We start from the raw sequence: 19,642 nt of genomic DNA on the forward strand, positions 1-19,642 counted from the left end.
ACCAGCTGGACACACATCGTGTTAGTTTTAGACTCATACCTTAGACTAGCACAAATCACACCCTCTGCTTCATGGGTCCCACATAGCATTAGCTATTAGTGACTGATGAAATAATGCTAACAGACCTCTCCAGATATAACAGTGAAGAAGGAGAAGGAGAAGGAAAAGGAGAAGGAGGAGGAGGAGGAGGAGGAGGAGGAGGAGGAGGAGGAGGAGAGGAAGGAGAGGAAGGAGAGGAGAGGAGAGAAAGGAGAGGAAGGAGGAGGAGGAAGAGGAGGAGGAGGAGGAAGAGGAAGAGGAAAAAGAGGAAGAGGAAGAGGAGGAGAATAATAAGAAGAAGAACAACAGAAACAACAAATCAGAAACAACAACAACAACAACAACAACAACAACCAGTTCTTCAGTTCTTGCTCTGGGGTCCATAGATCAGCTAGCCTCAACTGACGTGGTTCCAGGCTGTGGGTTTGTTCAACTCTGCTTTTCATGTCTTATGCTCTAGTCCTGGCTGAAGGAGTGGCACTGTCTGGGAAAACTTCTGTGGGGGGGTGGAGGGGGGAAGAATGGAAGGAGCCAAGAGCCCAACCAAGCACATTTTTTATTTGTACTGAAATGTACCAGAAAAGTACATTTTAAGTCTTGTCACTCATATTGCACTGCTCATATTACACTGGTCAAAGCCCAATGTCAGAGGAGGGGAGAATGCTCTGCCCGGAGAGGAACCAGGAGAAAAAGCAAACATTTCTTGGACAATAATCAGATCAGGGGGGTGGAGCGATAGCACAGTGGGTATGGTATTTGCCTTGCACGCAGCTGATCCGGGTTCGATTCCCAGCATCCCATATGGTCCCCTGAGGACCGCCAGGAGTAATTCCTGAATGCAGAGCCAGGAATAACCCCTGAGCATCGGTGGGTGTGACCCCCCAAAAATAATCAAATCAGTCACACTTGAAGTATACAATCTATATTGAACACAAACGCTACATGTCCATGTGAGCCTCGCACATCATATACATATGCACACCATATATAGACCCATGGCCCCCTTCCCCTCACATTCTATGTGTGCTCAGATTCTGCTGCAGGCAAAGAAGGGGGTTAGCACTCAATCCTGCTCAAACCTTTATGAGCGTTTGTAAAATATGTCTGAAGGTCATCCCACTAAGGTCCAAAGAAATTGGGCTGCTGACTTACTAAGACCCGCCTGTCCTTGATTGAGGCTGCTTTGTGTGTGTGTGTGTGTGTGAGAGAGAGAGAGAGAGAGAGAGAGAGAGAGAGAGAGAGAGAGAGAGAGAGAGACATAGATTTGGGGGGAAGGGGTATTAGATTACATCCAGCAATGTATTCAGGGACTATTCCTGGCTCTTTTCTTAGCAGTGACTGCTGGTATTGCTCAGGGGACTGTGTGCTACACTGAGGATTCAAACCAGGTCAGCTGCATGCAGGGCAAGTGCCTTAATCCCTATCTATCTCCCTGTCCCTTTCCTGGGATTTTTAATTTCTGACTTGTGTAGCCTCACCCATGCACTGGCCATGCTCTTTGAGCCAAAAACAGGCCAAGACAGAGAGGCGCAGGCACTTGTAGAAAATCCTCAGGATGCCCAGGAAGAGGGAATGCCCAGTGGACATGGGTAGAGTGGCAACAGGAGCCATTCCTCGGAAGGAATAAGTGAGACACAAGCTGAGCAGGCCAATGGGCCTAGGGCAGCATTCTCTGTGAACAATGGGCTCTTACAAAACCATACAGCACTGGGCCATAATGATAGTACAGTGGGTAGAGCACTTGCTCTATATGCAACCAACTCAGGTTCAATCTCCTGCACTATAAATGGTTCCCTGTGCTTTGCTAGGAATCATCCCTGAGCATAGAGCCAGGAGTAAGCCCTGAACACTGCCGGGTGTGGCTAAATAAATAAATTTAAAAAAATCTACACTATTAACACAGAGTGAGTGGGTGTCCCCTCCCTTCTGGCCCTGGGCAATAATGAGACAAGAGGAAGAGTGGCAGTGGGCCCAGTTCTTCCAATGGATCAGGGAGAAGCCGATTCTATCTGGATGGAAATAGGTCAGACAGAATGCCTCTTTGGACTGGGGGGTGGGGTGGGGGTATACTGAAGATGCTCCATTATGCTTAACATTAGAGGCCATCTGTACCCCAAGTTACGCTCACTCTGCTGAGAAGCCTAAAGCCTTTATTCTGCAGGGACAATGAAGGGGATATAAACAAGCCACGGAAAGGAGGTGCTGCAACCAACCAGAGAGCTCAGAGAGCTCTTCCTTAGAGGCTAGGGTGTGAGACTGAAGTGTGGGTCATGGGCCGCTTTTCTGTTTTCAAGGAATTTCTTTGTTCTTCTGTTTCCTTATAGAGGGTGAGTGGCTGGCTGGAATGAAGAAAGAGTCATGGAGAATTTGGGTAGGTCACAAGGGGCTGATATTAGCTTACAGAAGTCACTGCACTTCTGTTTAGGAAGAGACTCAGGTCCCAGCATCCACTAGCCTGGTCCTGGCCCCTCCTTTTATTCCCTGGATAAACCCAACATCCCCTAATGCACCTTTCTGCCTCTTATGTCCCCTGTATGTCTCCTCCAAGCCAAGGGGTGGTCTTGGTTTGGGCCTCCCAGGCAGAACCTGCCAGTGACCAGGACTCCAGTCTACGGGCCTCTCCAAGGGGACTCCAGGGAAGGTGGACAGGGAGCAGAGAGGGAGCCTGGACAGCAGGGGGTGGCATCAATCAGTCTAGGTGCCTGGGGCTAGTTCTCCAAGAAATTCTGAGAAATGGAATAAAAGATGTGTTCAGGGTTAGCCCAAAAAGCGAGGGACCAGGTTTGGGGCTGGGGCTTCTGCAGGTGCTAATGCCCCATTGTTTATAATCACAGGCTTGCCCTGAATTTGGAGAAAGTCGGCCCTTGTTTTTGCAGCTGTAGGAAATGAATGTTCCAGGTCAGGAGGGGCCAACGCTAACGCTGCAAGAGCACTGCTCTCTTAACCATCTCTTCCTGTTCTTCACTCCATTTTTTTTTTTTTTGCTGCGTTGTTGGTCTTTTCATGATTTGAAGAGTTTTTTTTTTTAATTAAGGAAATTAGGAATTTGTTTTCATCTTATTCTAAGATTGCTCTTAGGTTCAAGTGTTATTCAGCTTTGTTTATAGTAAATATTCAATTTTTTTTATGTTGGATTTTGGAACACGTCCAGCAGTGCTCAAGGTCTGCTCCTGGGTCTGTGCTCAGGGATTCCACCTGGCAAACTCAGAGATCACATGGGGTGCTGGAATCTAGCAGGGTTGGCCACATGCAAGGCAAATACTGTGCCTGCTATACTATATTTCTGGTCTCTACGGTCAATTTAAAAAATGTAATTAGGGTACACACTCAGTGGTGTTGAGCCCACGTGGTGCTGGAACCAAATTCAGAGCTTTGCACATGTTGGGCACATACTCGGCCACTCGAGTTCTCTCCCCCGTTCCCATCTTTAATTTATTATTTACTTTTCTTTATAGCAATTTAGAAAAACTTTATGTTGCTTAAATGATCAAGCTTTTTTTCTTGAATTCTAGGTTACGATAGTATGTTTTTAAAAGCCCATTCTCAATTTAGGGCTATTAAAAATTCTACCATGTGGTTTCATACATCTTTAGAATATATATTATTCATAATCTCTTTGGGGGGGAGGGGAAAGATAAGGTACAGAACAACAATTTTATATTTCAGATGGTAATCTGAATGTCCCCACACACCATTTGTTGTGTAACTAATCTTTTCATAGTCTGAAAATTTGCCTTTACCATGTTGCTTATTTCCTTACTGGTCTCTGTCTATTTCTGGGCTCATTTCTGCTGCAGCGAAGCAGAAATATATGACTATTTATATGACTAGTCACACTGTTTTATTATTGTGCTTTAGAGTTTATGCTAATAAAGAGTAAGGGTTGGCATTTCTCATTGCTTTACTTTTTAAAAATACAAAAACGTGTTTTATTTAAAACACACATATTATAAAAATAAGACCTTTTTCTGAGGATATTTATAGTGAATTCATGTGTTTCCTAAAAAAAAATCCCAGCTTAAATTGTGTCTCTAATCAGGGGTAGCAATATACTCTGGAAAATAATGTAAACTGTAATATATGTACATATGAAAAAGAAATGCCTAAAAATAGCACTGTCCTCCTGTTGTTCATCGATTTTGCTCAAGCAGGCACCAGTAATGTCTCCATTGTGAGACTTATTGTTACTGTTTTAAGCATACCGAATACGCCACGGGTAGCTTGCCAGGCTCTGCCATGCAGGCGGGATACTCTCGGTAGCTTGCCGGACTCTCCGTGAGGGACGGAGGAATCAAACCCGAGTCGGACACATGCAAGGCAAATTCCCTAAAAGTAAAGACATTAAATTCATAGTAGTTCTTACCCCTAAGAAGTGACAGTGATGGAAAGAGAAAATTTGGGAAAACAGACCAACTATAATGTCTGCATTTTATGCACAAATATATTCTCATGTTATAAAAATATTTAAAGATTAATACATTGTAGTGGTGCTGAGGATCAAACCCAGGGTCTTATACATGCAAAACAAGTGCTCTGGCACTCCAACCTCAGATTAAAAATATTCTAAAGGATAAACATATAGTTGAAACATAAATATAGAAATGTAAGGGTATAGATTATTATTACTTCAAACATTTATTCCCATAAGACATCACTGAGTACTTATTCTCATGGCTTAAAGCAAATAAATCCAGACAACTTGTTTGACAAAGAACAGTATTAAGCATTATTATGACCACATTAATTTAAAAATAAATGAAAATTTTTAGAAGAAAACATTTATCTTTGCTCTTCTGTGTGACGAAGTTCAGTTTGGTATAAGATAAACTTATAGAATCATCACAACAATCCGGAATGGTTATTGTTATCACTGTTTACAAGTTAGGAAATCAAGTTCAGAAAATACTTAGCCTGATATCACACAGCCCAGACACAGCAACACCAAAATTAAAGCCCATATGAGAGTCCAGAACCAGAAGACTTTCTACTGGGCAATTTACTGCATGGAAATAAGCATATTTTCAGCATACATTATGAGTCAGAAGGCAAAGTCCTTATATGCATTTATATGTGATGCATATTCATTTATATAATATATGCATTATATACCATTCATATTAAGAATATATATGAATTTATATATAATGCTTACAAAGAAAGTATTTGAGGCTGGAAATGTGGCTAAAGTTGGTAAGAGCATGTGCCTTGCATGTGCAAAGTCCTGGGTTTGATCCCCAGCATGGCATAGCCCTTAACCTCTACCTGGAACATACTAGAAGTGGCCCTTGATACGTAGTGTTAAAAATAAATGGGAAAACAATTTTATTTTTATTTTATTGGGCCACACCTGGTGGAGCTCGGGCTGTACTTGTACTTGTAGGTCACTTCTGGTGGTACTCAGGGAATGGTATGGGTACCTGGGAATGAACCCAGGTTGGCCACATAGAAGGCAATATCTGCTGTACTATCGCTCCTATCCCCGAATTTTTTGGGTTTTGGCCACAAACAGCTGTGTTCAGGGCTTATTCCTGGCACTTTACTCAGGAGTCACTCCTGGTAGGGCTCAGGGGACCATATGGGATGGCAGGGCAAACAATTTGGAAGGCAAGCCCCATATGCATATGCAATATGTTAGGCAAGCACCTTGAGGCTGGAGCAATATCACAGTGGTAGGGCATTTGCCTTACGCGCAGCTGGCCCGGCCGAGCCGGGTTTGATTCCTCCGCCCCTCTCGGAGAGCCTGGCAAGCTACCCAGAGTATCTCACCCACACGGCAAAGCCTGGCAAGCTACTCATGACGTATATTCAATATGCCAAACACAGTAACAACAAGTCTCACGATGGAGATGTTACTGGGCCCACTTGAGCAAATCGATGAATAACGGAAGGACCGTGATAGCATGATAGGCAAGCACCTTACCCACTGTCCTATCTCTCCAGCCCCTGCTTTGAAATATGTTATCCACCATTTTTCTGCTTCTCGCACAGTTGTTACAGTTTAAAATTTCCTTAACTGTTCCTGCCAGTAAGAACCAATTTGTTCTCCCAATGTCATTTTCCCAGCTCACCATCACCTCCTTCAGGTCATATAGCTCATGGACACCTTGGGCCATCAACCCATGGCTCCTTTGTGGTTTGTCCTTGATTGACACCCTTTAGTCCTATGACCTCCTTGCAATTATCTTTGTTTCTCATATTCTCATCCCATAGCAAGTTCTGAATAAATACACTTCCCTTGTATTTCCCAAAACTTTGAATGTGTCAGTAACAATGTTCCTTCCAACGTGAGGTTATATTATTGACACCAGTTGAAGCTTTTTTTCTAGACTCCAGAGTAACTAAAACTGAAAAGCTCGTGTTTCAGAGCAGTGTTTCTCAACCTTTTCCCACCATGATCCCTTTCTAACCTTGTTTGCATACTGTGGCCACCTGCTGGGAGGAAGTTGACACCCTACTCCCCCCCATTTTTACATGAATTTCACCTATGGTCTTCTTAGAAGATGGCCCTTGGTTGAGAAATATTACTTTAGAGAGATTGACTCTTCATCCATTTCTAAAAAAATCCCTCCATCCACTTTGCTTTTTAAATCTTATGATTGCTCTTTTTTTTTTTAGAGTATTTGTGTGTGTGTGTGTGTGTGTGTGTGTGTGTGTGTGTGTGTGTGTTTTATTAGTTGAAACACCATGAGGTACAGTTGTAGGCTTACAAGTTGTTATGTTTGGGTTTCAGTTATACAATGATCGAGTACCCATCCCAGCACCAGTGCCCATTCTCCACCCCCACCAATCCCAGTATCCCTCCCACCCCCCATCCCCCATCCCACCCTGCCTCTATGGTAGGGCACTCCCTTTTGTTCTATCTCTCCTTTTGCGTGCTGTGGTCTGCAGAAGAGACATTGGGTGGCAGTCATGTTTGGTCCATGGACTACTTTCAGCAGGCATCTCCCAGCCTGGGCAGATCTTCCCAGCACTCTTTATTTGGTGCTCCCTTCTCTATCTGAACTGCCTTTACCCCTAGAGTGTGCAGCTGGCCTCTAAGCCATGGAGTGAACAACCTGGTATTTATCACAGCTGTTCTTGGGTGTGTTCTTGTTGTCTTATTCTGTTACTTTATGTTACCCAGATGAATGCAATCTTTCTATGTCTGTCCCTCTCTTTCTGACTCATTTCGCTTAGCATAATTAAATCTTATGATTGCTCTTTGCCTTCCTTTTTTATTTCTTTCTCATCTTATATTTTAGGTAATATGATTACAATCATGTTAATATTTATGTACAGAGTTATAGCACCTCATCACCACCAAAGTGACCAATACCCCCCACCAATGTCTTTACTCTAATGGTTGTTCTTAATTTGCTTAAATCAGCTTCTGCAGCCATGTCTGTTTGATTGGTGAGGATAACGCAACTTGTCTGATGACTACTGAAAAGACCATGAAGTTTTCTTCTATTAAGTGTTTTCAGTCACTTTGAATTTAGTACTTTGACTCCACAACAGGTGTGAGACCATCAAGACTAACATCCCCTCCCAACTCAGCAGGCCCCCAAACATAGGACCCGTGCCACCAGGACCGGCTGACCCCTTCAGTGTTCTCTAACAATATAACCGACTTTTCCTTTCTCCTGCATCAGTTCTCAATTGCCACAGGTCCTTTACAGAACAATGGAGACCACTGTCATCTCTAAATTCCAGACATTCTTTATAGTACTCTCCAGGCTGACAGGATTTCAACACTACGCTTCTCCAGATTCATTCAAATTACCTGCTGCTCTTTAACTCTGTTGCTCAGTCAAAACATCATTCAGAGGTGTTGTTCTGGCACCTAAATTTTCAGCACTTTTAATCAGTTAATTTCTGTTTGGGGGCCACACTTGGGCTGCACTCAGGGCTTACTCCTGGCTCTGGGCTCAAGGATCAGTCCTACCAGGATATGGAGGGCCATATGGGGTGCTGGGAATCAAACCTGGGTTGGCCCCTTATGCAAGGCAAATGTTCTCCCTGCTGTACTATCTCCGCAGCCCCTTTTAAATTCTGTCCATTTCAACTGGGAGCTCTCTCTCTCTCTCTCTCTCTCTCTCTCTCTCTCTCTCTCTCTCTCCTCCTTCTCTCCTCTCTCGCCTCCTCTCTTTCCTCTCTTTTTCCTCTCTCTCTCCTCTATCCTCCTCTCTCTCCTCTCCTCTCCTCTCTCTCACTTTCTCTCTCTCTCTCTCTCTCTCTCTCTCTCTCTCTCTCTGGCTTTGGTGCAATAGGGACCAATTCAGGATAATCCTCTCCATCTCCTCCTCCCCTCCCAGAGCCTGAATGTTCTGGCCAACAGCTTGTTTCTCTCACAGTTTAGGAGCTAGAGCTGAGACACTGAGCAGTATGCGTGCGTGCTGACAGTCTCATTGTTCTTTTCCAAAAAATAATTTTCCCTGACATTTATGCATACTTTTCTCATGATGTGAAATTTGCAATCAGGTTTTTATTATTTTTAAACTTCCTTCTTCTTCCCCCAAACTTTTGGAATTTTATTGGTATCAAATCACCATGTATGCACTAATATAGAGAAGATTTACATCTGTTTTGGAGGAATGGGGGCTTGACCAACAGTGCTCAGGGCTTCTCCTGGCTCTGTGCTCAGGGATCACTCCTGGTGGTTTTCGGGGGGCCATCCCTGGTGCTGGGGATTTGAACTGGAATCAGCTGTATGCAAGGCAAATGCCTGTACTACCTTGAGCATTTGCATCTTTTTTTGTTTGTTGTTTTTGTTTGGGAACCACACCTGGAAGTGCTCTGGGGTAACTCCTGGCTCTGCACTCAGGAATTACTCCTGCTGGTGCTCAGTGTACCATATGGGATGCCAGGGATTGAACCTAGGCAGGCCAAGTGTGGAAGGTAAATGCCCTATCCATTGTATACTACTGCTTTAATCCCCAGAGCATTTACATCTTTAAAGAGAGTCATTCTAGGAAAGATTCTGCTCCTCCATTTATTCACATTTCTCAGATGTTTCATATTAATATTCCTTGATGTTTCCCACAGCTCAGTTATTCCCAGGTATTTAATCTTGTGGCCAATAAAAATAGGAGTCTTCCTTTTACATGATCTGGCACAGAACACTTGGTCTGTGTAAGAATATTACTTCTGTGTTGGTTGGTTACGGCGAACTGCTGTCTTTGCATTGCTTCTGACAGTTGATGGGTGTTGCCAGGATATTGTCTGCCGTGCTCTGCGTGTGCTTCTGACCTGTCTCCCTCTCTCGCTCACCAGTGCTCCCAGAGCAACAATAGACTAAGGAGGATGTTACTTTTTGCACATTGGGTCACTTTTGAGTCCTGCCATCAAACTCAGGCCAGTGGTTTCCGCATGTTGAAGATATGCAGAAAAAAAAAACTCATCACTTTAAGAGATTTCTGTCAGAAATGAAATTTTCTACAAACCCTTTCGTGTCTGTGAAGATATTCTTCTCTGCCACATGTTTATGTGGGAACTTTGGCCAAAGGGGTCTAAAGGGTGACATCCCAGCCTTGTCTGTTGGCAGCTCCATGGCTGTGGCAGTTTCCTTTTCAGAGACCTTGTTTTTTGGGGGGGTGTTTACAATGTGAACCGCTCTGCAGGTGTCTGTTCAGGTGCACTCTCCTCCAACGCAAGAGACTGCAGAATCTTTATTTTTGCGAGGTGCCCTCCTGGCAACTTTCAGCCAATTGTGCCAGCGGTTCAGTGCCTGAGTGCAAGGGTGTGGTGCTGCTTTATCCCTGTGGCGTCAGGGATCACTCAGGTCACCCTGGCAGTGCTTGGGGTTTCCAGGATCACACCAACCTTGCTCAGGGGCCTCCAGAGCTGTACCCCACAAAGCTTGGGGGTCTGTATCTGGTGCCAGGCATTTAACCACGGTCAGAAGCACTCAAGGCAAGTGCCTTCCCCCATGTACCAACTCTCAGGCCCCACCCTAGGGAAAGGTTTTTGCCCCACCCCGTTCCCAGGAGGCCTCTACCTGGCTTATGTAGAGCTACAGGCTTGAAAACAAGAGTCTGAGTGAAAGGAGAGTGATGGCCTGATAGCCACTCTCTTCCACACACAGGCTGAAGCTTTCGGTGTGTGGACAGAAGCCCTCTGGCTGGGAGATGAAGATTCTGGTAGCTCCAGCAAGACTGAGACACAGTGAGCCCAGGATTGAGCACACCTCATCAGAGCTGGCCAAGCCTCTTCCTCCGGCCAGTAGACTGGCCACTTCTCCAAGCCCCTTTGTGCAGATTTCAACACGCAGCAGCATTCAGTTCCGGAGGGAGCACCAAAGAACACAGATTCTCCAACTGCTGCCTCTGCTGTTCCCCCACTTGCCCGTCTAACCATTTCACAGGAAGGGGCCCGCTGGGCAGCGCTGCCAGCTGGATTTCTCTGCCACGCCATCTGGCTGTTCTTTCTTAAGAGAAAGGCAGCTTCAGCAGCAGGGGCTGGGCAGCCAGACAAGACCAAGCTCCAGGTTCATTGCGTGACCCTCCGTGATTTGACTCTGTCCTCTTTTTTGGGGGGGAAAATATAAGGAGATGTCAAGGGGAAAAAAAAAAAAAGGAAAATCTGCTCTGGTTTGGATTTTCTGACTCACCTGGCAGAGTTGTGTGATGACAGTGTGGCTGGGTGGTTTGGGATATTTTACGTGTGCAGGTATGAGGCACTCCCTGAGGGCCAGGTCCTTCTGGTGCCCGCATCACATGGCACATGCATGTGACCTCTCTCCAGCTGGGAGGGACAGGCTGCTGTTATTCCTACGAGGAAATCGGGTCACAGAAGAGGGGTTCTGGGCCCACATCACCACCAGGAAGTAGGACCTCAGCTCTCAGACCTGAGACTGGCTCTTACCCCAGCGGGCAAACTCTGAGGCAGCACGTGTTAGCTGGCATTAAAGGTCATGCGTGACAGGGATGGGACTCCCTCGACTGCCACTGCTAGTGGGTGTTCATAGAGAGAGTGAGATGGAGGTGGGTTGACAGCAGGAAGGAGGAAGCAGGGACTTGCTATGAGATCAGAGGCCCTGAAGGGCAGCTCGCTGGACCTTGCTCCTGGCCAGTACCAGAGAGCTGCAGCCGACTGTATTTGGCCAGGCATGAGCTGGGCCTTCTCTACCCTCTTTGAGCCAGATATGCTGGCCTTAGGGATTGTTTACCACTGTTCCATTTCTGGATGTCTGGTTCTGCGTGGTTAACTAGAATTAGTCATTTTTTTCCCTGCTGTATTGAAGGGAACTGATTTTGTATTTCTTAGGGACTTTCAGAGAGGTTTTTGTTGTTGTTGTTGTTTTCCTCTAAAGGCAAACAGAAATGGAGCAAGACCTGTGACCTGAGGGTGAGAGCTGGTGGCTGGGTGGGCTGACTGGGGCCTGATCTGGCTTTGTTGGGCGATGCAGCCAGAGTGCCAGACTGTGCCCCAGTGCCCTGCATGTGTCGAGAGGGATGGGCTGCAGGGGGGCCCATGCCTGGTGCTGACTAAAGTCCGAGTGATTTGTGCCTCAGGTTGGTTGAGCGGAAGGAAGCACTGTAGAACCAACTGTACTGTGGCTTCTGGGTCTCCTAGTCCCCCCCCCCCCCCTCTCTCCTTAGCAAGGCTGCAACCATATTTGCATACCCTGAGGAGTGAGGCTGGGGTGGTCATCTGCCCCACTGCAAACTTGCCCTTTCTGTTCTTCAGGGAAGCAGGGCAGGAGAAGGGGGAACTGGACTTCCCACCTGAATTCTAATCCCTGCTGGGCCTTGGACATGGGGTGCAGGAGGTGGGATAGGGGCAGGATTGACCCCAAAGTAAATATGGGGACAGCAGCGTCCCATTTTGCAGGGTTACAGCGAGAAGTGAACAAGGTAGAGATGGTGGCTTTCAGAGTGCCATGCCCCTGATGCTCACCAACCCTCCAACAAGGACACTGTGCTCAGTCACTTTGTTCTGACAGTGGCTCCCAGAACCAAGCCAGCAAGACCTTCCCTGCCACCTCTCCTGCTAGTCCTCCCACATTGCCCTACCCCCACCACCTCCCATTTATGTGTTCTTCCGTGTCTGGGGGAAGGAAATCCCTGCAGGAAGGAAGCAATGAGTGGAAGGTGACACAGGAGTAAGTGCCCCGAGATGGGTGGCCGGCCTTGGTTTTGCCTGTTACAGCGTACACAAGTCACCCACTCTGGAACTATCTTGGTGGTTCATTCAAGGCCTTTTACCACTGAGGAAGAATGGGGTCCCCAAGGCAGCCTTTGTATTTATTTATTTATTGCTTTTTGGGTCATACTCGGTGATGCACAGGGGTTACTCCTGGCTTTGCACTCAGGAATTACTCCTGGTGGTGCTCGGGGGACCATATGGGATGCTGGGAATCGAACCCGGGTCGGCCACGTGCAAGACAAAAGCCCTACCCACTGTGCTATCGCTCCAGCTCCACCAAGGTAGCCTTTGCTGCCCAAAGAAAGGTGGGGGCCTTCACAGATCTCCCCAGCAAGCACACATGGGTAGCCGGGGAGCGCCTCCGGGGCCTGGGAACTCAGGAGCAGACAAAGCCGAGGGCACTGGGTGGAAATCATGCTCATGGCTGAGGGGTACAGGGCAGCAGTCCCAGGTAGCCTCTCTCTGGGGCCTGGTGGAGGTGGGTGGGTTTTCGGCCTTCCTCAGAGGATGGTGTCCCACAGGTGCACGACCGTCTGGATCGCTACTGCTGTGGCTTCAAGCCCCAGCCCGGGGACCCATGTGTGGAGGAGAGGCTGCATGAGAAGTGCCGGAACCCGAGTGAGCTGCGGCTAGTCCACATACTGGTATGTCCTTCAGCCCCTCCTGACAAGTCTCATGCTTGTCAACTGCAGCGTGCATGGGGGGTGTGTGTAGGGGTGAGGGGAACAGGTGGGGGGATGGGTTTCCAGGGAGTCACACCAGAGTGGGGTGCATGCTGGAGTCAGAGACCCCGTTGCCTGGAGGGTCTCCGGAGAACCCCTCGAGCTCCTGGAAGCTGAGTCAGAGAACTGGGTGTCTATAAATAAAGAAACCGGGGTCCGGAGTGGGACAGAGAGTTTCCTGGGCCATGAGAATGGGTGAGGACTGCCAAGGAGCTTTCAGAGCACAGGACCTGAGGCTTTGGGCCCTACAGTGCACAGGCCGGAGCTGACCAAAGAAACACAGGGGGACTCCTTGGTAAACCAGAGCCAGTGACCATCCAAAGGACCATGTGGCAAATTAGCCACATTCTTGCACAAGAAGGAAAGGCCATGCATAGAGGGAAGGCCTGCCTTATCCCTGTGAGGGACAGTGTCCCTTACTTGCTCTGGCTCCTCACTTTTGGAGAGTCATGGCTGGAGCGATAGCACAGCGGTAGAGCGTTCGCCTTACAAGCGGCCAACATGGCCGACCCGAGTTCAATTCCTCCGCCCCTCTCGGAGAGCCCGGCAAGCTACCGAGAGTATGCAATATGCCAAACACAGTAACAACAAAGTCTCCAATGGAGACGTTACTGGGCCCGCTCGAGCAAATCGACGATCAACGGGAGGGCCTTTACCTTTACCTTTACCTTATGGTCAACACATGTTGTGGGCTGAGCCACATCAAGCTAGAGGCCGGGGATGCCCCCCCTGGACCATTAGTTGGGGGGAAGCCTTCATCCCCCCACCCCCAGAACCACCTTTCCCTCTCCCTGGTGGAAGGCAAACACCTGGGGCAGGGAGGAACTTTCTAGTATTTCCTTGGGACAGGCAGCCAGGAAGCAGGTCCTGGAGGGCCGCAGTTTTCAGAATGACTCATAAGGCTCCCAGAAGTAGATGATTCCTGATGTGTGGAGGCAAGTGAGGAAGAGGCAAGGCCAGAGACAGGGGAAGCACATGTCCATGAGCCTCCTGGAGCTTACCTGGAGAGGGTAATGGCGCAGCAGTTGTGAAGTGCAGGGAAACGTGGAGAACTGGGCATGTGCTGGAATGACGAGGAGCCAGAGAAGCTGCTCTCTGTGCAGGGATCACGGTATACTTGAAGGGGTGGCAGGAGTTTTCAGCTGCCAAGGTCAGTTCTGAAGAAGTTGGAGAGTCGTTGACCCCAAGTCCTAGGGGGACAGTGCATGGTGGCTGCTTCCTGAGGATAAAGAGTGCTTTGTGCTCTGAGGAGTAACCAGGGTGCAGGTGAGCATGAGCAGTGTGAGACACTGCCTCCTCTCCTCTCCCTCCACACCCTGCCCCTGGCCATGTGGGAGATGATCTTGCACCTCAGCACTGTGAATCCAGCTCTGAACCGGCTGCCACTGCTTAGCTGTGTGATCTCGTGCACATGAGTCTAGATCTTTGTGTTTCTGTAAAATGGGTTAATACCAGTGAGGTCTCAACCTCTGGAGGTACAGGAGGGCTCCCTGTGATGGTGCCTGTGAGGCCGCAGAGGGTCAGCTCACTGCGCAGCGTGTGGGGAGGAGGGCAGCAGCCAGGTGGGCTCTTCCACCCCTGAACCCTGACATTTGTGGGTGCTGGCTCAGCCATACCCTCACCCACCCATCTCTGTTGGGCTCCTTCTCCAGGTGCGAAGCAACAACCCATCTCACCTGGTCTACATCGATAATGCTGGGAACCTTGAGCTCACTGAGGATAAGCTGAACTTCCGGCTGCTGGAGGGCATAAAAGGGTAAGGGGCTGGTCTGACGGGCTGGAGCCCTGGGACTGGAGGGTCCTGCTGCAGATCCTGGGACCTTAGAGAGTAGCTGCCCCAAAGTCCATCAGACAGATGCAGCTGTGGCTCACATAGGGTGGGGTGGCCTGGAAAAGCTGAGAGAGGATCCTGTCACTGGTGCTCAACTCTGGGCTGGCCTGCTGCTCGCTCCCGCTACCTAGAGGACCTTTTGGCCCCACAGAGTGGGGCTCTTTGGGGTGCAGCCAGGCCAGTGTTTCCTTGCCCTCATGAGTGGAGCTGGTCTGGGATCCTGCCTTTTGCTCCCTTCTCCCTGCAGGCAACTCAGTCTTCCCGGGGCTCATTTCAAACATTTGCCAAGCAGAGCTGCAAACACCACCCAGCTTCTCTGTTAGGTGGGACCCAGCCTGGAACACTGTCCCCAGAAGTGTTTTCACAGAGAATCCCAGTCAGCAGGACCGGTGATATGAGCTCCGACTTGCTGTTCCCTAGAGCCTTCCTGCAAGGCTTCTGTTCCACTTCCTGTAACAGAGTCCACTGACCTTCCTGCAGGTTTCCTGAGTCAGCCGTGAAGGTTCTGGAGTCAGGCTGTCTACAGAATCTGCTGCTCCACTCTCTTCAGATTGACCCAGTGTTCTGGGAGAGTCAAGGTGGGGCCCTAGGGCTGAAGCCAGTTCTGCAGATGCTGGAGCAACGTGGACGGATCCTGCTGGGACATATCCAGAGACACAACCTCACACTCTTCGGGGACGAGGACCCGGGAGCCCACCTGTGGGCTGAGGCAGGGCCCTCTGTTCCCAGGTGGGTTCCCCCATGGCAGGCATCAGTGGATGAGTCCCTGTCCCCATAATCACATTTTCCTGGATCCCTCCATCTCGAAGATAAATGGAAGAAGCCAGAAACCCAGACTCCATGGATGTCACAGGATGCATCGTGCCTGAGGGTGGATATGGTTGTGGTGTTGGGGGTTCAATCACATGATACTCCTTTCTGCCTTCTTAGCTCTAGCTGTTGACTCTCTGGAACCAATTAAAACATTCAAGAATATTTTATGAGCTGCTCTGCTGGAGCGATAGCACAGTGGGTAGGGCGTTTGCCTTGCACGAGGCTGACCCGGGTTCGATTCCTCCATCCCTCTCAGAGAGCCTGGCAAGCTACTGAGAGTATCCTGCCCGCATGGCAGAACCTGGCAAGCTCCCCATGGAGTATTCGATATGCCAAACACAATAACAACACGTCTCAAAATGGAGACATTTCTGGTGCCCGTTTGAGCACATTGATGATGAACAATGGGATGACAGTGCATGGCAGTGCTCTGCTGCAGATACTGTGAAACTGTGTATTCCACATGCATACACAGAGCTGGACAACTCTGTGTGTTCGTGTGTGTATGTGTGTGTGCATATGTGCATTTGTACATGTGTATGTGTGGGGAAGAAACAATGATGCTGTAGGAGAATGAAGCTGTAAGGATGAGGATGAGGAGAAAATAAAGTCACTGATTACCAACCAGCCTGTGGCCCCTGTACTTCTGTTTCCCCAGGCTTCTGGCCTTCGTTTGTCCATCATTGTGGGCTGGGGTTCTCAGCCGCTGAACACATGCATCCACTCTTATTGAACTCATAGCATTATTTTGAATGAATATATAAACATTGATCTTCCAATTTATTTTAAATTTTAAATTTAATTTTTATTTTTATAAAGTAGTTCACAATATTTGATTAACTTTGATATTCAATCACTGGCAGTTTCTCCCTCTTGGAGAGCCCGGCAAGCTACCAAGAGTATCCTGCCTGCACATCAGAGCCTGGCAAGCTCCCCGTGATGTACTCAATATGCCAAAAACAGTAACACTAATGGGTCTCATTCCCCTGACCCTGAAAGAGCCCCTAATACGCCATTGGGCTACTCTGGCATGCAACAGAGATGAATGGAGATGTTACTGGTGCCCACTCGAGCAAATCAATGTACAGCGGGACTACAAATGATAAAAGTGATGTGTGTGTTCATGTGTGCATGTGTGTTTGTGTGTCATTTGTGCATGTGTGTGTTTGTGTGCATGTGTGTGTTCATGTGGGCATATGTGTGTTCATGTGTGCATGTGTGTGTGCATGTGTGCATGTGCGTATGTGTGCCCATGAATGAAAAGAGTCTACTGAAGTATCTTCCCAGAGCTGTTCATTTGTGTTCCCAGAGGGCTCTTGGTAGCAGATCTAAGAAGTGAAATATTAATGAGTTTGTCCTTAAAAGCTTTAACTGTTCAATTCTGTTGTATTTTGACTTAAGAATGATAAAAGGTAACACGTCTTCACTAAAAACAAATTCATAAATAATAGAATCATAGAAAAACTGAGAGCCCTAGAAATTCCCTAGAGATGTGTATGCATGTATTTTATTTATGCACTATCATGCAAATAAAAGGATAATAAAAGCAGAGTCATCTATTTACCAACTCCCCATTTTTATAAAACCTGGTATCAGTGTGAGGCTGAGAGCAGCCAAGGATGCGCTATTGTCTTCACAGCCCCCTTTTCGATACCAAGGACATGCAGGCACTGTCAGTCTCGCTTCTGCTCAGAACGGAGTATTCATTCTCTTGTCTATCAGCCCTGTCTCACCTCTCCAGCGGTGTGGGTTGTGTGTTCCATGCCAACCATCTCCAGGCATCAACCAATTTCAGGACTGCATGGAATTCCAAGACAGGAAGACACCATTTTTTCTTTTTTAGTCATTCCTATTCTGATAATTAGGTGGCTTCAGTTTTTCATCAATTATAAACAATACTGCTGTGGACATCTTTGCGTAGGTGCAAGTATCTCTGTAGTTATATTACTATAAATAGATTTCTGGGTCAGAGGTATGAGCTTTTTTTACCTTGAGGGGCAACCCCCTCTCCCAAATGCATGATCACAATCATCCTGTTGTTTATCGATTGCCTCGAGCAGGCACCAGTAATGTCTCCTTCGTCCTAGCCCTGAGATTTTAGAAAGTGCCACCTTTGAGGCTTTTTCAGGGTTAGGAGAATGAGACCCATCATTGTTACTGGTATTTGGCATATTGGGTACGCCACGGGGAGTTTGCCAGACCCTGCCGCGTGGGCAGGTTACATTCGGTAGCCTGCCAGGTTGTCCAAAGTAAGAATAAGATAATAAGATAATAAGCTTCTGGGAGCTGGGTTTTATAGTCTCTGGGTCTTGGCCGTTGATGGGATTACCCGGTGCCAGGGGGCCAGTTGGTGGGTGTGACCCCTGCCTACTGGAAGATGGAGGATCTGGGTGGAGGATGCTCAGCCCCGATCCAAGCAGGCTTGGAGATCTCAGCCCCGGGACCCAGGGACTCAGTATGCCTTTGTTCCTCTGCTGGTACCTTCATGTGTGTGGAGAGTGGTCTCAGCATGGTTGTGGCTGGTTCTGGCAGAGTCTCCTGCCCCCGCGCCTGGCTGTCCTCGCCCGGGCCCCTTGCATGGGGGCGGGTTGAGTTTCCCTCCCCGTCCTGAGCAGAGCTCCGGCAGCCGAAGACATATCCCAAATTGATGGTGTTAATTACCATTCTGATTAAGAGCAAGGGTACCAACTGCTTACCAATTGTTTGACATTCCTATTTAGGGTAGGGTAACAAAATTTTACTGTCTCAAGCTCTTTATTTTTATTGAACTATCTTTATTTTTAAAAATCTATTTATATTTTTGCTTTTTGGGTTCACACTCTTCAATACTTAAGGGGCTATTCCTGGCTCTGCCCTCAGGAATTACTCCTGGCCGTGCTCAGACCACATGGGATGCTGGGAATCAAAGTTGGGTTGGCCGTGTGCAAGACAAATGCCCTAGCAGCTACATTGTCACTCCAGCCCCGAACTGTCTTTATTGATCTAATATATTTGGGTGTTGAGGGGACAGGTTGGTCACACCATGGTGGACTGATGCAAGGCAAGTGCTTTCACCCTTGCACTAACTCTGCAACCCTGGGAAAACTATTTTTTAAAATGGCAATTCCTTAATCTTTCCATTTGCATGTTAGTCATTTGAATTTTATTTAAGTTGTCTTTTCCTTTTGAGATGTTTGTTCTTTCCTTGTTAATTTGTTAGCAATCTTTAAGTCTAATTAGTGTAATCAATCTTTCTCTGTTAGATATGTTGCAAATATTTTCTTCCAGTCTTGTCATTTGTCTCTTGACTTTGTTTATGGAGTCTTTTGCCAAGTGGCAAATTTTAATTTCTGTGCCGTATTATCTATTTATCTTTCCCTGTAAATTTTCTGAGTTTCACGCCTTCTTAGAAAGGCTGTCACTATTTCAAGATTATTGAAATAATCTCTTCTTTTTCCCCTAGCACGTATAGAGTATTTATTTTAAACATAAAGCTTTAACAATCCATATAAAATTTATGTTGAGAGCTTTGTGAAGCAGAGATCATAACTAAATTTAACTCTACCAAGATTAAATGTGCTAACATCATTATTCAACAATTCACTCATTGTCTACTGATCTCACAATATATTGTTCCCAGATGTTCAAGAGTTCCATTTGTCAATTCTGTGTTACTCCACTGATTTTTTTCAGTTCCTGCATCAATATAATTCTATTTCAATTAAATTTTACTATTTTGCCAAAAATATTCATCTTTTTTATGCTTTATTTTTTCACTTTTTTGGTTGCGCATTTGCTTATAATAGAATAGTGTTAATCTATGAAACATGCGACCCAGTTCCCAGCGGCATTCAAAATTCCATTAGTAATTCAATGGGGATTGTATGAAATTTATAAATTAGGCAGAATCTGACCTGTTTGTGATATTGTGTACTCCCATTAAGGGACATGATTTATCAAATCATTCTTTGGTAACATCCATGAAAAATTTAACATTTTCTTCAATAATAAGTTTGCTTATTTATTTATTTTTTGGTTTTGGGGTCATACCCAGTAATACTCAGGGCTTACTCCTGGTTTTTCACTCAGGGATCACTTGTGGTGTGACTTGGGGTGCCAGGTACTTAACCCA

The 19,642-nt window shown here is 47.0% G+C and overlaps 1 protein-coding gene across 1 annotated transcript in view; it reads left to right on the plus strand.

The window, feature by feature from the left end:
* The window catches only part of GASK1A (golgi associated kinase 1A), a 67,208-nt gene extending 51,662 nt beyond the window's left edge, over positions 1 to 15,546 (plus strand). The window contains exons 4-6 of the mRNA XM_056129352.1: positions 12,687 to 12,809; positions 14,540 to 14,643; positions 15,199 to 15,546. Of these exons, the coding sequence (XP_055985327.1) occupies positions 12,687 to 12,809; positions 14,540 to 14,643; positions 15,199 to 15,496 (525 nt within the window). The 3' untranslated portion in view covers positions 15,497 to 15,546. The remainder of the gene's footprint in view (positions 1 to 12,686; positions 12,810 to 14,539; positions 14,644 to 15,198) is intronic.
* Positions 15,547 to 19,642: the final 4,096 nt, after the last annotated feature.

The sequence above is a fragment of the Sorex fumeus genome, unplaced genomic scaffold (assembly GCF_029834395.1).
Source record: "Sorex fumeus unplaced genomic scaffold, SorFum_2.1 ptg000072l, whole genome shotgun sequence".
Lineage (NCBI taxonomy): Eukaryota > Metazoa > Chordata > Mammalia > Eulipotyphla > Soricidae > Sorex > Sorex fumeus.